At 47.5% G+C, this 22,370-nt stretch overlaps 1 protein-coding gene across 2 annotated transcripts in view; it reads right to left on the reverse strand.

Annotated features, from left to right (window-relative positions):
- The window catches only part of STK32B (serine/threonine kinase 32B), a 390,888-nt gene that overhangs the window by 61,553 nt on the left and 306,965 nt on the right, over positions 1-22,370 (reverse strand). Inside the window, exons 5-6 of one of the 2 annotated variants that reach the window (XM_055326004.1) lie at positions 16,789-16,826; positions 532-621 (exon numbers count right to left, since the gene is read on the reverse strand). In XM_055326004.1, coding sequence (XP_055181979.1) covers positions 532-621; positions 16,789-16,826 — 128 coding nt within the window. The remainder of the gene's footprint in view (positions 1-531; positions 622-16,788; positions 16,827-22,370) is intronic. The other variant, XM_055326005.1, reaches the window with a different exon arrangement.

A 22,370-nucleotide genomic window follows, 5' to 3' on the forward strand; every position in this document is an offset into this window, starting at 1 on the left:
GAAATAGAAAAATGGGAAAAATTTTAAACGAATAAAGGAAGAGATACAAAATATTTGAAAATAACAAATATTGAACATTTGTAAAGACTCCACCTTCAGATAATAGGTGTCCTTAGAGAAAACCAAAGTAAGGGAATGGAATGCTTACTAAAAGTGGTATTTCCGTCAAAGGTCCTAAAGAAAAAACAACTTGAAAATACACATTGGAAAAACACTGTGTACCTAAGAATATAGACGCCAAATGACCAACACCAAAGTTATATTCTGGCCACACTACTGGATGTTAATAAAAAAGAAAATATGGTTTTGTTTGTCTGTTTTTGTGTGTTTCTTCCCCAAGCCTGAAGCAAGGTTTTCTGGCCCGGAAGGACTTCTCTGGAAATCACAGAAGGAAAAGGTCTTCCGGGAAGGAGGGCAGCAAGGACAAAGGTGTGGGTGAGCCCAGGACATACTGGGAACAGCTGGGGCCTAGTGTGGGGGTGCAGGACAGGAATGCTGAGGCTTCACACTCAAGGGGCCCGGAACACTCACCCATGTAGGGCTTGGTCCCAGCCATGGAGGAAGCCTTTTCTGCTCCTTTCACAATCGTCGCTATGTTGAAGTCTGTGATGTGAACATGTCCTGGAGATAGAGAAACAGAAACCCCAGTTAGCAAGAGCCGCGGGGCAGCTGAGCTGAGTCCTTGTTGATTTAAAGCTGTGGGCTGTACAATGGGGTGCAAGAACATAGAACTTCGACTTATAATAGTCTTTTATCTACTACTTTAAAAACATCTAGTTTTGGCAGTATTATTCACAGTAGCCAAACTTAGGACAACCTGTGTCCATCCAAGGAACAGATAAAGAAGATGTGATATGTATATACATGGAACATTTTTTAGCCATGAGAGAGAAGGACCCCCTGACATTTTCAACAACCTGGATGGACCTTGAGAATATCATGCTAAGTGAAATAAGCCAGATGGAGAAAGGCAGGTACTGCATATATCACTTCTGCGTCTAAAAAAAGCTCACAGAAGCAGAGAATAGAAGTGGTTGTCACGGGCTGGGGGTGGGAGGAATAAGGAGAGTTTGGTCAAAGGTACAGACTTTCAGCTATAAGATGAATAAGGTTTGAGGATTTAACGTATAACATAGAGACACATTTGACAGCCTTGTATTATAGAATTGAAATTTGCTAAGAGAGTAAAACTTGAATATACTTACAGGAACGCACCTACCCTAAAAATGTCTATGCCCTGTGCAAGTTTTATAATGTGAATTTTTTGGTGGCACATGCATATTACTACTAAGAAACAAAAATACTGAGGGCATGATAAAAATTTTTATGGATTAAATTTTGGAGGCACTGACTCAGAGAGTAAAAGTTCATGGTAAACAGACAAGAGGGGTGAGTCTGGACTACATTGCTCAGGATGCTGGGTGGCCATTGTGGAGGAGGAGAGTGGAGAGAGGATTTTCATGTTCAGAGGACACTTTTTTTAAGATTTTATTTATTTATTTATTTATTTATTTATTTATTTATTTGAGAGAGAGAGAGAGAGAGAGAGAGAGAATGAGCAGGGTCCCCACTGAGCAGGAAGCCCAATGCAGGGCTCAAGCCCGGAACTCTGGGATCCTGACCTGAGCTGAAGGCAGACCCTCAACCAATTGAGCCACCCAGCTGTCCTGTAGAGGACGGTCTTGTTCCACTGTTTCTCTGCTATGGTCAGTGGGGACCTTAGTTCTGTACCTGAGGAATCCCACTGGGAGGGTGCTAGGTTTGAGACCACCTTCCATCCCGCCTAAAGTAATGGCAGCAGGTGGGACATGGAATGACTGGGTGCACCTGCACATAAATGTCTAAGAAACCTGAGAAGGAAATAAAAGGGATGTGAAGGAAGGAATGAGAAGAGATTAGACAAAGAAAATAAGGAAATAAAAGGGATGAGATGAGATGTAGGGTCAAAGGGGTAAAGAGAAGCAGGGAAGGGAGATGGGTGGGAGGAAGGGAGGGACATCCTGATGGTTGGTAATGGCCTTCTGGGGAACTCAGTACATAAAAGAAGCCAACCCTGAGACCCTTGAATATCAGATATAAATGCAATCACTTTCTCTGTCTTTGTCGTCACATCATGTGAAAATGGTTGGATTTTCACATTTCAAAGCTGTGTTTGAGAGGTTGGAGGAACTTAAAGACACCGGTGGCTTGAGTACACAACACTGACATTGGGAGGGCCTAGAGGCCACGTCCACGAGATGGACAGACACCTGCCAGAGCCCATGCAGTGAGGACCTCAGGAGAGGCGCGCTTGATCTAATTAGCCACAGTGGACAGGAAAAGCACCAGCTGCCTCCCATGCAAATCCCAGACCTCAGGCTCAGCGGCTGGCACTGATGTGTGTGCAAGCTTCTGCTGGGAACTCAGGCTAGAGTCCCCTGAGTGGGACGCAGTGTTGAGGTACTCAGTGATGATCTGCAATATCTTTTGGGTGCTTGTGGGTGAAGCTTAAGTCATCCAGCCAGACCCTTGCTGGGAACCCTTTCTGGCCAGATATAGAGTGCACCCACCCAGGGAGCATCCCCAGAACACCTGCTGCAGCCTCTGGTGTGAGAACAAGCATCTGTACACAGTCCCACACCGACTTGGTTTGGGTCTCCGCGTTGTTGTGATTAGCTGTCTGACCTTGGGCAAATAACTTATTTTCCTCGTCAAGTGGGGAGGTTGACAACAAAGTACCCATCTGAGACAGTGTTTGGGAGGAGCCAGGGATTAATATACAGAAAATGGTTAGAGCTGTTGGCACATAAGAGGTAGGGAAGCTTCTTCTAAGTGTTTGCTCTTAGCAGTGTTATCCTGCCATGGTGTGGCTCAAACCCCATTGTCCCCAGCCAGGGGGAGTCTGCCCCTGGCACCCCCCCCAGTCCCCATTTCTAATACTATCAAACAAACCCACAGTCCTGTTGTTAACTGTGAGGTATGGGAGGGCTCAGCTTCCAAGCCCAGTGACCACTCCGAGGAGCCTGAGTCCCTCCAATGCGGTACTTTAAACAGGATGGAACTGGAGGGTATTATGCTGAGTGAAATACGTCAATCGGGAAGGACAAACATTATATGGTCTCATTCATTTGGGGAATATGAAAAATAGTGAAAGGGAATAAAGGGGAAAGGAGAAAAAATGAGTGGGAAATATCAGAAAGGGAGACAGAACAGGAGAGACTCCTAACTCTGGGAAACGAACTAGGGGTGGTGGAAGGGGAGGTGGGTGGGGGTGGGGGTGACTGGGTGATAGGCACTGAGGTGGGCACTCGACGGGATGAGCACTGGGTGTTATTCTATATGTTGGCAAATTGAATACCAATAAAATATAAATTTATAAAAAAAAATAAAAAGAAAAAAGAAAAAAAATAAACAGGGTACGAGAGTGTGTATTTCTCCGCACTGTTACTAGCATTGTAATCACTGACTTCCCTTCTTGCAAATCACATGGTGAAGACCGATATCTCACTGCAGATAAGGCTGCACATTTTCCACATGATCAGTCCCAAGCCTCTGGGGAACTGTCTAGAATCATGATCAATTTTCAATCAGAGCTTTGTCTATGAGATACATTTACACTTTGCTCTGTGCACTGCTAAGATTTTTCTTCTAGCTTATTGTTTGTCTTTGGACTCTGCATACAGTGTCTCTTGTCATACAAAAGTTTTAAAAATTTAAATAATAATTCGTTAATTTTAGGGTAGCCCCAGTGGCCCAGCGGTTTAGTGCCACCCTCGGCCTGGGGTGTGATCCTGGAGACCTGGGATCGAGTCCCATGTCGGACTCTCTGTGTGGAGCCTGTTTCTCCCTCTGCCTGTGTCTCTACCTTTCTCTGTGTGTGTGTGTCTGTCATGAATGAATAAATAAAATCTTAAAAAAAAAAGAATATGTTAATTTTATAGTTTGAGTATATTTTCCTTGTAATTTTCCAGAAGCCTATTCTACCACCAAGATTTTATACATCCTTCTATATTTTCTTATAATACTTATATATCTTTTATATTTAAATCTTCCAACCATAGATATACAAAAATAGAATATATTTTTGTTGTAATATAATATAGCATTCTAATTTTATTTCTTCCAAATGGATAGCCAGTTGTCTCTATGGTATTTATTGAAAAATTTGGTCTTTCTCAATAAACTGTAATGCGACCTTCATTATATATCAAGTTCCACATATATGCAAATTTGCTTATGGATTCTCTCTTGTCTCACTGACCTATTGTTTACTGCTGGGCCAGGACTGGATTAGTGTAATTACAGTAGATTTGTAGGCTATCATAATATCCCATAGGAGTGATTCACCTGCTCTGATATTTCCTTCCAATGTTTTCTTGGTAACCCTCAGACGTTTATCCTTTGAGAGGAGTTGCGTCCAGTTTTAGGAGATATCTCCATTAAGATTTTGATAGGAACTATATTAATTTATACATTCATTTGAGAAGTGTGGACATATATATTTTTCTATCCAGGGTCATGCCTGGCTTTTCATTCAGATCTTACTTAATTCCTTCAAAATATGTTTAGTGTTCCCTTCATTTAGGCCTTGTAAATTCCTGGGTACATTTACTCCTGCATATTACGTAGTTTTGGTCACTTTTTCAGATGAGAATATTTTCCATTTCTTTTTCTACCTAGCTGTTTCCAGTGTAATAAAAAGCTACTGAGTTTTGCTTATTTATTTCCTATTTGGCTACTCCATTAATCTTCCATAGCAAAAGCTGTGTTATGTTATATCTCAAAATCCAATTTTCCCTTCTCAAAGGACAATAGAATCTGTAGCTGGATTCAGGACTATTTCACTAAAGGCTTCACTTTCCGACCTTCCTGCAGTAGGTGGTCACATGCCCAGGTAGCCTGGTATTTGCAACTACCAGGATATTTCCTTTAAAAGAATTCTCATTCCCTCCTTCCTTCCATCTTCCTTACATTCTGTTGCCTGTTTTTTGGATTTGGCCGAATGGTTTTTGCCACACAGATGAGGAACAACATAGCCTGGGCCCCTCTGAACATCCATGGAGAAGAGATTGGACTTTATTTTATTTTATTTTATTTTTTTGTCTTTGAAAAGCAGTTCATTTGCTTCTTAATTTGCACCTTAATTAATTTTGATAGATTTTCAATTGAGCCCTTTGGGGTTTCTAGGCATAGAAGCATGTTATCCGTACACAATGATGGCTCTCTTTCTCTTGTTAGGGTGCTTGGGGCAGAGTGGTTAAGAATATAGTCTGGGGATTTGGACTGCCCAAGAACGAATGGCTGTGCTACTTTGGTGGGCACATGCTGTTTGTGGTCACCCATATCTCCTGTCTTAGCAAGTACTCTTCCCTGTACAGCTGGCTTTGAGAGCAGGGCATGTGGCTCCATCTGGAACCGGTCAAGCTAATCTTATCCCTCTGCTCCGTCATCTGACTCAGGATTAGGCATATAACCTAACTGCAGCCAATGAAAATTGAGGAGATAATTTTCCAGAGAGTTCAAGAAATGAAGACTTTTCTGTTTTTTTTTTTTTTTTTTTCATGAGATACCTAAAGAGACATTCTGTCTTTGGCCAGTGTGATGTGGGAATATGAGCCCTAGAACTGTAAAAGCTAATCAGTAGCATAAAGAAAGGCAGCCAAAGAAGCCTCTCCGTGGAGTGTTAGAGCTGCAAGCATAGAAGAGAAATGGTGCCAGAGCCTGATTAAACCCTATATGAAGCTGCTGCATCTACCAGACTTCTGCTATATAAGCTAAAAAACACCCTTTATTGTTTGGGACCGTTTGAATTCCTCTTTGCTCTTTTGCCATACGCTGCTGGCTGGCATCATGGCCGATACAGCCACTTACTATGAGATCTGGACAGGTTATTTCACTCTGTAAGCTTCTGGTCCCTCATCTGGAGAGTGGAACTAATATTTAAGAAGTACATTATGGGGTAGTTGTAAGCATTAAACACAACAGTCTGGGACTGAGATGGTGACACTGAACAAGACCAGAGGATGGAGTGGTGAGATGGTGGGGGGTGTGGTGGAGAAAGCCACTGGACCACCAGGGAGGACTGTAGCTAGCAGAAGCTGCTGTCAGCACAGAGGCCGGGGGAGGGGCTGGTGAGGAGGCCAGAGAGAGAAAGTGGGTAAAGAGCTCAGTCAGCAAAAGGAGGGGCAGACCCTGCCAGGCCCCCAGGGCAGGGGAGAGGAGAGGGACTTTTACTCCACGTGAGAAGGTTTTGAGATGGAGCCACATATCTGATTCACTTTTGAATATCACTTTGACTGCTCTGAGTGGCCACAGGGCCAAGGGCCAAAGAGGGAAGGCTAAGAAACAGGGAGAAGAAATGCAGCCCCTTGTCTAGTTTTAGCCACTGTTATGTAGGATCGCATACCGGGTATAGAATTGGTGCCAAATCTTATGTTCATCCCTGCAGTACTCTTGTCAGGAGGGTTTGGTCACCTGTGTTGTTACAGAGACCTCAAGTTGCAAAGACCAGTGGGCTGTGCGTGGTCACAGCTGATCTGTGGGGAAGCTGCTATTGGTCTCCAGCCTCATGCTGGGATGAGTGGTTCCCTCTGCCCCACGCTGCCCCCTGCAGAACAGAGCTGGACAGCCCTGCCCTTGCTCCCTCCCGGTCCTCAGGGAGGGTGGCGAGGGCTCCAGGGGAGAGCTCTGCAGCAGACTTGCTGCCGCCCCCCACTGGGAAGTCGCACACAGCAGGTGTGACAGGAGGGAGGTACCACCTCTGGTTTCCGTGAACCGTGCTAATTGATGAGTTGTAACTTCCCAGTGAGCTTCCTTTAACAATTGAGTAAAGATGTGGGAAAGTGAAAATTAGTGCCATACAAGGTCTTGCGTGGGTTCCTTCTCAGGAGAATGGAAATTTACTACAAAATTTGCAAACATGCACTGAGTTTAGGCTATTTGCTTTCTGCGAGTTGAAACGTTCAAAACTCAGCAGGAGAAGGAGCTCAAGATGTTTGTGGTGTGCGACCCACTAGCACAAGTTTTAATACTGGTATCAATAATCAGTAATCACACAGCCAGCTCTGGTATGCATCCTGTACTCCAGCCACACTTCTTTCCTTTCCCTGAATGCACAGAAACTCATCTCACTTCCAAGTCTTTGACAGTACTTAGAATGCTCATCTGTCTCCTCTGCCTGGTAGACTTCTACTCATTCTTCAAAACCTGGCCCCAGAATTATGTTACTGGTGGATGTGCATCTGCCCTTTACTTGCATGCTTCCACCAACAGGAAGCTCACTACGCAGGGTATCTCTGACTGTGTCCTAGTTGGCTCAGGTTGCTATACTAGACTGGGGGACTTAAACATCAAACATCTATTTCCCACAGCCCTGGGAGCTAGAAATCTGAGGTCAGGGGGCCAGCACAGGTGGATTCTTGGTGACAGCTCTCTTTCTGGTTCGTATGGCAAGTTTCTTGCTGTATCCTTATATGGTGGAGCGAGAGAAGGCTCTGTTCTCTTCCTGCCTTTATAAAGGCACCAATCTCATTGTGGAGGCTCCAATTCCAGGGTCTCATCCAAACCCAGTTACCTCCTAAAGGCCCCAGCTCCAAGTATCATTACATGGGGCAGGTGAAATCTAAGTGGGGACACAAGCATTCTATCCATAACAGACTGATTTAGGACTATCCCCTGGGCCCTCAACTCCCCCAATGTCATTCCCATCCTAGCATCCACTATAGCGTGTCTATCACCTTGTCTGTCTCCTGAAGGCTGGAAATCTACCCTTGCTCATATCTGTCTCTGGTATGTTAGTAACTGCCTGGCCTGGGAAAGGTATCCAAATGTTTGTTGACAGACTGATTGACCAAATGAGAGACTGAATGAAAGACATATGGTAAGCAAATCCTGTCACCATTCTTCATTCCCTGCTGCTAAAAGCCATCACCAGATTTACAAGAGTTGATGACACCCCATGTCAACTCTTGGCTATGAAGACCACAGCAGTATCGCTTTCTCAGCCTGACCTCAGATGGTGGGACCAGCCACCCTCTCCAGGAGTTTTGTATTGACGGGTGCTAGTGTCAGGAGTCGTAACTGGGGCTATTCTCTGAGTATAAAAATACATGACAGCCATGTGACTTTCAAGGACTCTTGGCCACTTCTTCATTCAGCGACTATTTATGGAGCAAGTCCTGACTGCATCCTTCAGGGGAGAAGCTTGCAGCCACAATGCCAGGTATCTATGTCATGGACTTCGGGAGTGGGGTTGGTGGGGATTATGTGGTGCTGAAGACTTGTCCACAGTCCCCCTCCCTGAGAGTACAATTGCCTCACCACCACGCAGTTACTCAGTGCTACCGGCGCTAAGGACTACCGCGTTGCAGGCTGGCTCTGCACCTCCCCGACACGTGCCGGGAGAAAGCACCCAAAGCCTACTTGAATTTTGCTGCATTTTCATTTCCTTCCTCTGCAGCTAAATTGCACAAATATCAATTTCTCTTCCACTGTGCCCCTTGCCTTCTCGTCTCCCCTTTCAGCCCCTGTAATGAAGGGGCTGAAATGCACTTCACCAAATGTGTCAGGGCGGTGCACTTATCTCGCTGAGAACTACACCTGGGAGAAGATGGGGTCTGCTCTGAGGGTACGGTCAACCCAGAATGGCAGGCTGCATATTGGAGCCGAGTGAATTCTCTCTGGTTCTGTCCTCTGGGTGCCTCACTTGGACACATTGCCATGCCTCCCTGTGAGCTCCTGGGAGTGGGTGCTGTGGTAGGGCTGGGGTGGGGGGTGGAGCTAGACCGGGAGTGCAAGCGGAATGCACTGTCTACACCAGGTGATCACCTTCTGCATTATTCCTTGCCTGTTTCCCTCTCATCAGACTTGAATTTGGAGGAACAGCTCTCATGAACTTAGGTGTTTGTAGGGACTCCAGCATGCCTAAGCAGAGGCCAGTGTGGTGCTGCCGAAGAGAAGCAGCTGGAAGCCCCTACCTCCCCGGGGAAGAAGCCAGGGTGGATGAGACCCACGGGAGGCTCTGGGCTCCTGCTGGTAATTATGATCCTCCTGAGATGTCAGTGTGATGTCACACTGGCCCTATTCTTCCACTTGGGATCACACTCCCCAGGCACTCTTCCCATCACTGAGCTTCACTGAGGTCATAATGAACTTATCACAGGACAACAGAAAAAAGAAAGAAAGAAAAAGAAAAAGAAACCAAAGCAAGTCCCGTGGCACAAGCTCATTCAGGCTTCATGGGCAGTAGCAGCCAGGCTGACTGTGTTAGAGCACGTCTGCCCGAGCCGAAGAAATGGCCCTTTGGTTTGCTTCTGTTCCATGTGAATTGGCCTCCTCCCGTGTCTTGGTCACGGGGCACGATCCAGGGCCAGAAATCATCTTTGGGCTCCAGGTCCCCCGATGTGCAGTGAACGGTGGGAAACAATGGTCGGGACAAGAATGGTGACACTCCTGGGAGCTCCCCCTCTCACCCCCCACCAGTTTCTGTCTCCCCCAGGGGTTGATCGAGATTTCATAAAGCACTCCCTGGCATTTGCAGCTTGGCTCATCTGATTCCCCCAGGGAATCCACCTCGACAAGGCTTCTGTGGGAGCAGTTCTCAACAGTTCTGTTTCTCCCTGATTTCTCTCCGCCAACCAGGTTTCTGGGTTAGCTCTTGCAGGGTGGCCACAGCCATCTGCCAATACATTCTCCTTCCACACTGTGTTGAGCATGTAATTTTATGCAATTGCATGAATTAATCACAATGAATACTATTTGCAGAGAGGTTTTCATAGCACTTTCCCAGCAGTGACCTGCTCTGTAGGACCAGGCTGGAGACCATCTCTTACACTTAGCATCCTGACTCTCTCTCTTTCTCTCTCCCGCCCTCCCTCCTTCCTTCTTTCCTGCCTTTCTTTCCTTCCTCTCTTTCTTCTCTTTCGATCTCTTACTCTCTATCTTCCTCCCTTCCTTCCTATAGTTAACACAACGTTGTATTAGTTTCAAGTATGCAACATAGTGGTTCAATAAGCTTATACACTGTGCTACGTTCACCACATTCCACTCTTTTCCTTGCTACTTCCTGTATCACAAGGGCCAGAGAGGGGGGATATGACATTTCCTGACTCTCTTGCAGCTAGGGGTCTCAATGAGATTTATGCTTTGCCAACAAGATGAACTCAGGAGAGGTTTGCAAGGTAGAAGGAAAGCAGAGTCTGTTTGGAACAGAGCCAAAGGAGGAACAAGCTGGGTAGATAGGGGTCTCTGCAGAGGCAGGACATTTGTTAAGGTGGCCACATCACCCATGTGAGCAGCTAGGAAGTGAGTGTCCAACTCAAGATCCTTGAGCCAGAATCCAAGCTTCAGGCAAGTTTGACCCACCACCTCCCTTCATCAAGTGGCTTTCTCTTGAGGGCACTGTAGCCCAGATGGGTACATGCACAAGGGATGTGCAGCTTCCCAGTGATGGAGCTGCCTCCACTCCAGGTCAGGGGATGGCCAGGTCACTGCATGGCCCACAGGTCACCCTCCCAGTCATTCTAGGATATAAGCCTCCCCTCCATACAAATGTGCACCCTGAAGCCACGGGCCAGGCCACATTGGCTTCCAGCCTGGTATCAAACACTGCTCTGGAAACAGAGAGTTATTAAGATGATCATTTTTAGCAGAACAGGAATTTGGACTCAGTGTCAGCAGAGACCCAGAAAGTCACAATTTCATAAGGAACGATTTTACCTCAGTAGATTCTTAGCCCTTCTCTACTCCTCACTGACCATCACCTCCCCCTGCCTTCAAGAGAGGTGGAGAGATGGTGTGAAGGGTCATTTTGGGATGAGCAGACTAGCCTTACACAGTTTAGCTTTGTCTGGGCAGGTGTGGGACCTCTCATCTGGCCTTCCAAGCTCTTGGTCATATATGAGTATTCACTTACACAGCTTGGGCATGGATGTGGGAGGTGAATCTTCCTCTCTCTGGGGTCTTGGAGTAGGAAACCCCTTTCGACTCATCCAAATGCAACCTTTTATCAGGAACAAAGGTGATATGTTGGCCTCAACCTGCCATCTCTTTGTTTTATTTTTTGTTAAAATCCTATATGTAGAAAATGGGGCTGTGATGGGTTGAACTATGTCCCCTCCGCTTCATATGTTGAAGTCCTAATTCCCATGACCTCAGAGTGTGACTTCATATGGGTAGGGTCACTGCAGATGTAATTGTTGAAGATGAGCTCAACCTAGGTGGGTGGGGCCCCTAATCCAGTAAGACCGGTGTTCTTATGTAAAGGGGACATTTAGACACAGACATGCACCCAGGGAAACACCATATGAAGCCTGGAATTATGTTGTCCCAGCTGAGGGATGGCCAGAAGCTAGCAGAGAGACCTGGAACAGGCGAGTCCCTGGCACCTCCGAGGGGGTGTGGCTCTGCCCCCCCCCCCAAGCATCCCCCACCACTACACCTTAACCTCAGACTTCCAGCCTCCAGCACAATGAGACAATACATTTTTGCTGTTTGAGGGCAGAACCTGTGGGACTTTGTACAGTAGCCCTAGGAAACTAAGACAGAGGTTATTTTTTGGGGGGGGCTACGAGGGACTCCAGCGTTGGGTCATTAGGGTCTTAAGAACCCCTTCACCCCTGCATCGTGCTGCAGCAGAAACTTCTCTTCCCTGCAGCCTCCTGAAAAGAACCACATTACAACCTTCCCAAGGACACCCAGAATTTAAACCTCACTCCTGCACTCTGTCCTTAACTCTTGGAACCCCATCTAAATAATGACACTGCCAACAGTTCCTCCGACTTAGAAGCAGCCCTGCTCTCCAAGGTGCCTGAGCACCTACCCCCCACCCTACTTCCATCTCAGCCACTCCAATCCCTGGATCAGAGGCATCAGAAACAACACATGCCCACTCTCTTAATGCCTTGGTGTCTCTTCCCCCAGGCATGGTGGAAACAGCCTATAAAATGTTTCGACAAGGGGGAAGGGAGTGTCGATGCTGCTGGCTGGGGCCGTTTTGGGGGGTGCTCATCACACTTATCAACCAATATGTTTGCAACAGAGGATTGATTCTTTGAAAAAAGTCCAGCTAATGAGTGCTCTAAACTACATCAATTAATAGGAAATTCGAGGTAGAGTGAGGCCAACGGATCAGGAGACAATTGCCATTGAAAAGATAGCTTGTTCCTCATCATTCCCAAGAGGACGGGGGCCATGTGGGAAAGTGCGGGATCTGCCACAAGGAAGAAGGCAAAACCTGGGCAGGAGCCTTTCTGGTGGTTTCTGTGGAAAGGAATGGGTGAGGCAGGGCAAGCAGGTTCAGGACTGGCTGATCTGAATAATCTTAGGGGTTCTGAGGCACAGGGGGCTGTCCCCAGCTGTCTGGTGCCTGGCCTTGGGGTGACTGAGGCAGGTAGACAGTGGCCCTGATGTGAAGAAGTCAGGCATCAGAATTCAGGGAAAAAAGACAATGGTCGAGACAATGAGAAATTCACTCTGCTGGGGGTGGCTGCTGTGTTACCTGTGTCACTAAAGGTGCACGTCAGGTCTCTGAAGCCCATGAGAGGTACACACTTCACAGCCAGCTGTGGAAAGCCTAAACTGTACGGGGGTCTTCGTGGCCTCCTGCAGTGGGGTGTTCTCACGTGCCCCCAATGCTCTGTTGACACCCCTCACGCTGCAGGACCCAGTGAAGCCCTTGCCCAATCCTTTTGCTATCGCTCAACCTCGTCCCTGCCCTGTCCCAGCACTGACCCTGGGGGTTTGTTTTCTGTCCCTCCCTCATCCTGGGCTATACCTTAGAACCACCAGGGACCTTAAAAATCCCCTCCCCTCTCAGCACTCTCGCCTGCAAGATGAGTCACTTCTGTGGGTGGGGCTCTGCTTGGCACTTTTTATGGTTCCCAGGTGATAGGAGGACAGCCACCATACAGCCACCGTCAGCCCTGTCCTTTGGGTCACCTGGCACAATGGGTGGCCTGTGGCAGGTCTGCAGAAATGAAGGGATCGCTTTCCTGAATTCACAGATCAAGGGCTACAGCATCAGTGAACTTTGAATGAGGGCCCTCAGGTACACCCAGGGCAGAAATGTTGGTTTTTCTGACTCTCTTCCTGACTCTTTGCTCCTCTTTGGAGAAGCGGAGCGCCCCAGATGGAAAGGACCCCCGGGCTGTCCTGTGCAGGCAGCGCTTCTGTTTCCACCTGCCTCTTCCAGATGGTGGTGTTAACTGCCACAACCCCGCTCTGTCTCAGCCATCTAGCCGTGTGCCGTGTGGTCCTCCACCCCCTGCTCTAGGTTGGCTCATGACTTGCTTTGCCCACTGGGATGGGAGTTAATGTGACACAGGTACAGACTTGAAGGGTTGGGTTTTCCATGCTCCTGTTTCCATGTGGGGCTGGCCTGCCAGAGGGGGAGCGATGAGAATCAGGGCTGCATTGTCCAGCCAAGGTCAGGGTCTACCTGCTGGAAGCAGGCAACCCTCAGATGTGAGGACAGCTTACATCACCAGAGCTGCCTGGCTGATCCCACCCGACCTCAGTCTTAGGAGCAAGCTCTGCCTACAAGAGCTTAACCCCACAGACTTGTGAGCTTACTAGATGCTCCCTGCTTACACAGTAAAGGCATGTGGTTATTTGGAGCCTTACTGTCCCAATAGAAAAGGATGCAACCTTTCCCCTTCCCTTTGCAGCTTTAATCCCCATGCCCTTGAGCTGTGTGCCCTCAGCCCTAACATACACAACCCTTCTTTCCACACTTCCATAAGATGCTCTTTCTTCCTTCAACTTCATTTACCCTTGCTCTGCTTTTGCTGCCGGCCAAGAGACCCCAAATCTCAGAACAAAATCACAGTGCCTGTGGGAGAAGATAAAAGCCCGTGTGAAGGATCAGAAAGGACAGCAGATGCTGGTGGAGCAGAAAAGCTTGTACGAAAGCCTTGGGTTTTGTGTAACCAGAAGAACTTGAATGTTATTACTAAAATATTAATGCTTCTATTTAATTATGTTCCTATTTCATTGTAAACACAGCCAACCAACTTGATCTCAGAAAAAGGAGTCAATGAAAGCCATGATCAAACTCCTTAAATAGCAACACATAGCATCTGTTTTGTAAACTTTTTTGTAACGCAATTAACGGAAAGGTTAAGGGGATCTAGTGCTCGTCATGGAGACTACGGTTACTAATACTGTATTGTACTTTTGAAATTTGCTAAGGAGGTAAATCTCAAGTGATTTCAGCATACACGACATGAAAAGGTTAACAATGTGAGCTGATGGATAGCTAATTAATGTGATTGAGGCAATCACTTCAAAATGTATACATATATACATTAAGTCATAGTGTACCCTTCTAAAAATCACTTTGTGCAACCTAGTGTATACAATTTTTATTTGCTAATCACATCTCAATAGAACTGGAGGTAAAAAAAAAAAAAAGGCAACAATGATTAAAAAAAAAAAAAGCTGATGAGTGGCTCCTGATATAAAACAGGAAAAGGAGGACCATGGTCACAGGCTCTCGGGGAGAACTTTTGTGTGTTCTATGAAGAATTCCTTGCTCCTAAATATCCCTTCTTCATTGCCTGAAAAGGCACTCAATGAATGTTAAAGTTGAGGAGAGGGGGAACAAGTCACTCACTCTTTAGTATAAAATAATGTTTCAGCGCTGTGTCCCAACACTGAGAAGAGGCAGTCCCATGAAATAGAAGCTTAAAGAAGAGTGAGGAAGGGGTGTCCACAGGGCCTTGGTGAGTGTGTGGGATGTTGTGAAGCCAGAGGCAGGGATGAGACACCGTGAAAGCCAATGGGGAGGGGCAGAAGATGGGGCACTCAGAGAGGTAGGGGGATGTCTGGAAGGAAAGTGGAAAAGGGGTGAGTAGAGAGGTGAGAATGAGTGTAGAAGGAGAGTAGGGAAGGGATGGATAGAGATCCAGAGGTCAGGAATGAGGAAACACAGGGGAGGATACCTGCCCTTGTCCTGGTGTGCAGTGGTTCCAGGAGCCCAGAGGCCAGGGGCTGGCAGGATTGGTCATGAACCAGGGAGCCGACACAGGCCTGGGGCTCATTTCCTCATAGATGAAATGGCTGAATTATTCCTATTGAGCTATGTTCCCACCTTAATTTTGCTTCTGGAAGATATCCAGGGCCCTGGAAGGTCTTTGCCCAAAGGTCTCTATCATTTGTTGGGGCAGACCCCTGCCTTCTGGGACAGCCCTGCCATGTGTCCTGCATAACAGGCCTGTGCCCCTTCTCACGGCCACCTCACCTGCTACTGTGATGCAGCCACTCTGACCTGAGCAGAGAAGGGACAGAGAGAGGGTGAGTAATAGAAGCCTGCCCGAACACCATCTATGTCCTGATGTCATGCTGGTGGCTGACCTTCACAGTCTTGTCTTTCACCTTCACCATGCCTGCAGGGGCACACTGCTTCTGTTACTGCTGGGAAAGCAAAAACTCAGAGAAGGGGAGAGACTGGCTTGAAGACACACGGATAGTTGGGGGGGGGGTGTCAGCTGAGCTCCACATCTGGAGATTCTGACTTGTCTATGCTACCTGGGGATCAGCTGATTTGCTGATCAGCTCTACCCAGGTTCCTTGGCAACCTGAGGTCATCACTGGCCTTCCATTCTGGGGGTACAGGAATTTCAACACACTGCCCTAAAGCATCCAAGCTGGTTTCAGCTTCTAGCATGAGATTCCAGCCAGGATTCCACCACTCCCACTCCACCCCTGAGACCAAGGAACTCACACAATAGATAGGATTCCCCGACACACACTGGTGACACATACGGGATCCTAGAAGGACTTCTAGAAGGAACCCTAGGCTGCAGCTGCTAGAGGTGGGGGCGGTTCAGAAGAGCCTTGTAGAAGACTCATCCCTGCAGACTCATCCCTGCATGATGCAGCAGCACTTCAGGAAACTCCCCAGCTGCTCACTCCATCCCATCCTCCAGAAAGCCCTTGGTGGATGAGGTCCCCAAAGCAATGCCAGTGAATTTAGCATTCAAGGCTGCTTGAATGATGGTTCAAGTGATGGTTACCTGCAAAGCTGCTCTAGACTGTCAGGTCAGCCAAGCTATGTGTTGTTGGGCCATGACCTAGACCTATGGTCCTGACTGTGATGGGCATCACATCCCTTGGGGCAAGCCAAAACACAGAGTCTGGAGCTTGCTGAAACAAGGCAGGGAATGGCCTTTAATTCTTACCAAGTCCCCCAAGGGATTTCAATGAGACCAAAGTTGGACATAGTGCCTGGCTTCTCAAGGTGTGGTCCATTGACCAGCAGTGTTGGCTTCACCTGGGAGCTATTAGAGATGCAGAATCTAGGCTTCACCTCAGATCTACTGAATCTGGGTCTGTATGCACATGAAGGCTTGAGAAGCCAGGAATAGGGAAGGCTTAGTGGATTACTGCTTTTTGGCTTGCTAGGCATACACAATGCCATTTGATCCCCATGATTATCTGGAAGGTAGACACCATTTTATGTTTCATAGAAGATGACATAGAAGTGAGGTTCAGAGAGATAAGTGACTTTTTTGAAGCCAAGGGTCTACAGGGTGGGGAGGTGTCCAGCCCTTCCTTTCATTCCTGCCTCTGCCCTGTCATCCTCACACCAGGATGCAAGCAGTTATGCCTTTAGCCATGAAACCTTCAAATATATTGGACTTGACTCACTGTGCGGGACACAGACCAGAAATCACACAGATACACATCCACCAGAATTACACAAAACAAGTTCTAGTCACCCCTCAAGTCCAACTCCTCAGGACCCCAGTTCTGCAGAACCTCAAACTTCCCACTGAAACAGTCTCTGGAAAGCATGTATAACAGGCTTACCGTGTTCATCCAGCAATATGTTGTCTGGCTTGATGTCTCTGTAAGAGAAAACAAATAGGCTGACAATGTGATTCCTATTGATGAGCACAAGACAAATATGATGCTTGGGGATAAATGCTGGACAACATCCAGAGTGCCCGTCTCTCCCTTGGCATGAAGCTCACCCAGGGAGCAGAGGAGTAGTTATGATAACACAGTGCCTATGTTCTTGCTTCTTTCTTGTTTCCCAGAACTGCAAGTAGACTGTGTGAATACTTTCCTCCTGAATATTCTTGACAATTTCTGATTTTGAGACGTTTAGGGGTGTGTATGTTCATTGAGCACCTGGTCTCTGCCAGCAGGTATAGACGTGTCCCCTTTCCCCTGATGTAATGCCGCCCTCCCTACGTTGCTAAGTCAGCCTCCCAGGGGTTACACTCTCTGCTCTAAAAACATAGGAGGAGGCTCAGGGAGGGTTGGCAACTTGTCCAGGTCAGAGATCAGTCGCACTCAGCCCTCGGTCAGTTTTTGTATGATCTGTGAGCCAAGAGCTTTTACATCTTTAAGGAGTTAGAAAAACAAAACAAGACACACATAAAAAGCAAAAACAGAAGGATGTACAGCAGAGACTAACGTGGCTCTCCAAGTCTAAAATATTATCTGGTCCTTTGGGCAGAATGTTTGCTGATCCCTTCTTAGGGTAGGAGCTGGGGACTTTCTGGAAAGTTCTGCTCTACATCAACATTAGAGCAAAAGGCTTCCAGCTCCAAGTTGTGCTCATTCAAGGCAGAGGTTCGCTTTCTTCATTTCTGCAACACATACCTAGCACGATGCCTGTCACTAGTAGATGCTGTCAGGGAAAAATCAGAGTGGGACAGCAGTCAAAGTGTAGGAACAGACGGTACTCAGGACAATTTCAGAAGGAGAAAATTGTCCGCAATTCTGAGCACAGCATGGACAAGGGGGAATGTACAGTCCAGGAGCAGGTGGGGGTCGTGGATGCAATGTTACTAACTGGAAATATTCAGTAGAGAGGGAGCTCTGGCTAAAGGCACCCCAGAGGATTCTTTCTTTCTTTCTTCTTTCTTTCTTTCTTTCTTTCTTTCTTTCTTTCTTTCTTCTTTTTTTTTAATTCTTACTTATTTATTCATGAGAGACACAGAGAGAGGCAGAGACACAGGCAGAGGGAGAAAGCAGGCTCCATGCAGGGAGCCCGATGTGGGACTTGATCACACCCTGGGCCGAAGGCAGACACTCAACTGCTGAGCCACCCAGGCATCCCACCCCGCATAGAATTCTTGCTGAAGGCAGGCTGGGGCTCCTGATGTTGCCTGGGGGATGAGGACCTGACCCGGGACAGGGTGGAGAGGGGTTCTGGCTAAACTGACATCACAGGTCCTCACTAAGATGGAACAATGCAGGGATGAACAGCAAAGCCCAGAAGTTGAGGCCTCATTGCAAAAGCACTCAGAAGAGCCTGGATGAAATCTGGTTAGGGAGAGAGAGGAAATATGGTTGAGAGAGGATGGAAGAATGAATGTAAAAAAACAAAACAAACAAAAAAAAAAAAACAAAACCCAAAACTCAACTGATACCTTCGGCCCTGATTTACTTATCATTAACTTGTATACACTTTCCTAAGCTCTGTATTAAAATCACAGACTTGAGAAATGCAAACCCCATGCACTCATTTATAATAAATATTCAATCTTCTGAGACTAATGACAGCTTGCCTCAAAATAAAAAACATTTGCTCCTGAGTTTATCAAATAGTAATTCTACCTGAAATGCACTGCAGTTATTTGTAATCATGTGATGCAAGGTCTATGGCTTTGGGGATGAAAGAAACACTCAACCTGTATATTTAAATTTTTATTTTCATGGTGAATTTTCAAGCCATGAATATTGAGGAGCGTTAAGCAAATGCCCCGCCCCCCACCTTACTGCTGCTGAGTTCACAAAACATCCACAGTGAATAAAGATGATTTCTGAGTCCCCATGGGGGAAATGAGTTGGAGAACTTACAAAATTAAAACAAAGGGCAGAAGACCCAGAGTCAAAGGTTAGAGCATCAAACCAGCAAGTACTTGGCCCTGTGCCGGGAGCTTCCCCAGAGGGCTCTCAAGAAAAGGGGAAATAAGTACTCATCATGTATGGAGACATAGCAGCAAATGTTTTTGTTTTTTTAATTTAATTTAATTTAATTTAATTTAATTTAATTTAAATTCAACTAATTAACATATAGTGTAGCATTAGCTTCAGAGGTAGAGGTCAGTGATTGATTAGTTGCATACAACGCCCAGTGCTCATTCCATCTCGTGTCCTTCTTATTGCCCATCACCCAGTTACCCCGTCCCCCCACTCCCCTCCTCTCCAGCAACCCTCAGTTTGCTTACTGTGATTAAGAGTCTCTTATGGTTTTTCTGTCTCTCTCTTTCTCTGATTTCATCTTATTTTATTTTATAGCAATCCTGTAAGGCTTGGCATGACCTTGTTTGGGGCGTGAGGAGCAGGGACGAGGTGGCCATGGCCCAGGAAGCATGAACCCCAAAATGTTTGCAAGGACCACGGTGGGAAGCCACAGCCTCCTCTGATGCTAAAGGTGCCCTCTTGGGGGCTTTACACCTGCCTCCTTTTCTACTTCCCTCTCTTCCCTCACTGTCCCCTCTCCCTTTCTCCTTCCTTCCCTCCGTCTCTCCTCCTCCTCTTCCTTTTCTTTCCACCAACACTTTGCGAAGGGCCCAGAGAGCTGAGACTGCAGAGGCTCCGGACACAGCCCCTCCTCGTCCCTCCACTGTGGAAGCTCAGAATCCATGGGAGCTGTGGAGGCCGGGTGCCTTGTGCTGGAGTGGCACAGATGCTGCAGTGCAGGGGTGAGCACCACAGGAGGGGGCTGCTGGGGAACAAAGGGACCAAGGCACTGGGACAGCAGGGATCAGGGTGTCAGAGCCAATCTGAGGTTGGGGGCAGACCTGAGGCGAGGTGGCCGGGTGGAGTGGGAGTGAACAGTCCCCCCCACCAAGATTTCATGTCTACCTGGGACTTGAGAATGTGACTTTATTTGGAAACAGAGTCTTGCAGATGGAATTAAGGATCTCAAGATGAAAGCATCTTGGGTTTAGGGTGGGTCCTCAATCCAATGGCTTCTGTCTTCATAAGGGAGAGGAGGGGGAGTTGGACACACGGACATGAAGGACAGAAGAAGAGCTAGGGAAGACAGAGGCAGCCACTGGAGAGATGTGGGCATAAGCCCAGGAGCGCTCGGAGGCACCAGAAGCTGCAAGAAGCAGGAAAGGATTCTCCCTGGAGCTTTTGGAGAAGCATGGCCTGGCTGACATTTTACTTTCAATCTTCCGGCCAGAAGTGTGACAATAAATTTGTGTCATCCTACACCACAGATTTCGTGGTGATTTGCTGCAACGGCCACAGGTAGCTAACACAGGCGGCAGCGCAGGAGGGGAGCTGATGGAGGAAGCTGGCCAATCTCAAGTGGCAGCCTGGGTACCCCACAGGCCTGCACCTGGATGGCAAGTCAGTCACAGACAACCCAGCAGTACTCACTTTGCAAATGAAGCAGCAGACTCTGGCGAGGGCGGGTCATTTGACCTGTGATGCTTCCAGCCTAGGGAAGGGGACAAATCTCCCCCGCAAGATTACATCATACCAGTCTTTGCAGGCTGGAGTGAGGGATCCTCCCCTGCTGGCTTTGAAGACGGGGACTGTCATGGGTGAGCGGCCTACAGGGGCGGCAGGTGCCTCTAGCAGCTGAGAGCCAGCAAGTAAACGGGCAGCTGGGGCCTGCTGCCACCAGGGACTGCGTTCTGCCCACAGCCATGGGAGCTTGGGAGAGGCCCAAAAACGGGTGCAGCCCCTGGGCACCTGGACTGCAGCTCTGTGGCATCCTGAGCTGAGCAGCCAGCAGAGCCGTGCCTATTCTGACCAATGGAAGGCGAGCGGGTGAACATGGGTTGGTGTAACCTGCTATGCTGGCGGCTATTTGTTATGCAGCAATAGAAAAAGTGCTACGCTAGCTGTATGATCTCAGGCAATTTGAGCCTCATTCCCTCCTCTGGAAAATGCAAACAACCCCTCTCTGACTCTTGCAGGGAAAATACAACAAGGTATTGCCGGCACGGCTCCCACGCTGAAGAAGCGCAGAAAGGACAGGTCACCATCCTGCTGTTGAAATGGAACTGGGGAGCACTCAGGAAAGGTGCTTTTGGGAAAGTGAATTAGATGTCCTTTGAGGCACCTGGCTGACTTTTTTTTTTTTAAGATTTTATTTATTTATTCATGAGACACACACACACACACACACACACACAGAGGCAGAGACACAGGCAGAGGGAGAAGCAGGCTCCATGCAGGGAACCCCATGTGGGACTCGATCCAGGATCTCCAGGATCACACCCTGGGCCAAAGGTAGATGCTCAATGGCTGAACCACCCAGGTGTCCCCTGGCTGACTCTTGATTTTGGCTCAGGTCATGATCTCAGGGTCACACAGGGCTCTGGGCTCAGTGGGGAGTCTTGCTCTCCCTCTTTCTCTGCAGCTCCCCCAACCTCACGTGCACACGCTCTGGGGACTTCCCCTTCTCTCTCATAAATAAATAAATAAATAAATAAATAAATAAATAAATAAATAAATAAATAAATACATCCTTTTTTTTTTTTAAAAAAAAAAAAAAAGGATCTCTTTCATAGAAGACTCACCAGGCTGACTCCAGCAAAGCCGCACAGAGGAGCCAGAGAGTTTGAGTCACTTGGGATTTAATAAGAATAGCATTTTATGGGCAGAGGATCTTATCAGAGCCACAGGGTCGCGGGTTTCAGGGCCATTCCCTCCAGCTCTATTTTTCTCATTGATGGTATCTCAGCACTAGCGCGTCATCCTGTTCCAAATGGGCTTCTGCGTTCAGAAGGCGCATTAGGAGCTCTGCGTGGATGGAAGGCTGTGACGATGTTTTCTGAGGACAGGCCCATAATTTCAGAGCCGGGCAAACTGGCACTTTGATGGAAAGTATGCAGGCGAGGCTATAAAACCCGGTTCTTGCTCTTGAATTATTCTCCAGCCCCCAAATAAAACAAAGCATAAAATGTCAGCTGGGCTATTTAAAAAAAAAAAAAACAGCACAGAAGTGGCTCTGATCTCAACTGCAAGGGAGGGCGGTGAGGACATTTCTGCAAGTGTCCCTTTGCAGGCGCCTCGGAGTATCCTCCGTCACCAATCTTACGTAGCAATAAAGACAAAACGTGGAGAAGAGCCACATTTGTGAAATGAAAGCCGTGGCTATCTTACCACCCGAGGAAGGGATGCGCAGTTGGCGAGTGGGAGGTAGCAGGTGGAGGTGGGCAAAGAGGAGTCCTGAGCCTGCCTCTTGCTGGCCCCGTGGTCTTGGCACACCACCCGACAGGGGCTCGGCTTCCTCACTCCTAGTTGGATGATGCACACCGCATGTGGTTGTGGCGAGGCTTTGTTGGCTTCGGTCATGTTTATTCAGTCATGGTGTTAAAGCACCTCATGTACATCCTGTTACAGAAACCTACCTTTATTGTGTTTTAATTTAATTTTTTTTATTTGAAAGAGGCATGAGGAGGGTCAGA

Source organism: Nyctereutes procyonoides, unplaced genomic scaffold (genome assembly GCF_905146905.1).
Source record: "Nyctereutes procyonoides isolate TBG_1078 unplaced genomic scaffold, NYPRO_anot_genome, whole genome shotgun sequence".
NCBI lineage: Eukaryota > Metazoa > Chordata > Mammalia > Carnivora > Canidae > Nyctereutes > Nyctereutes procyonoides.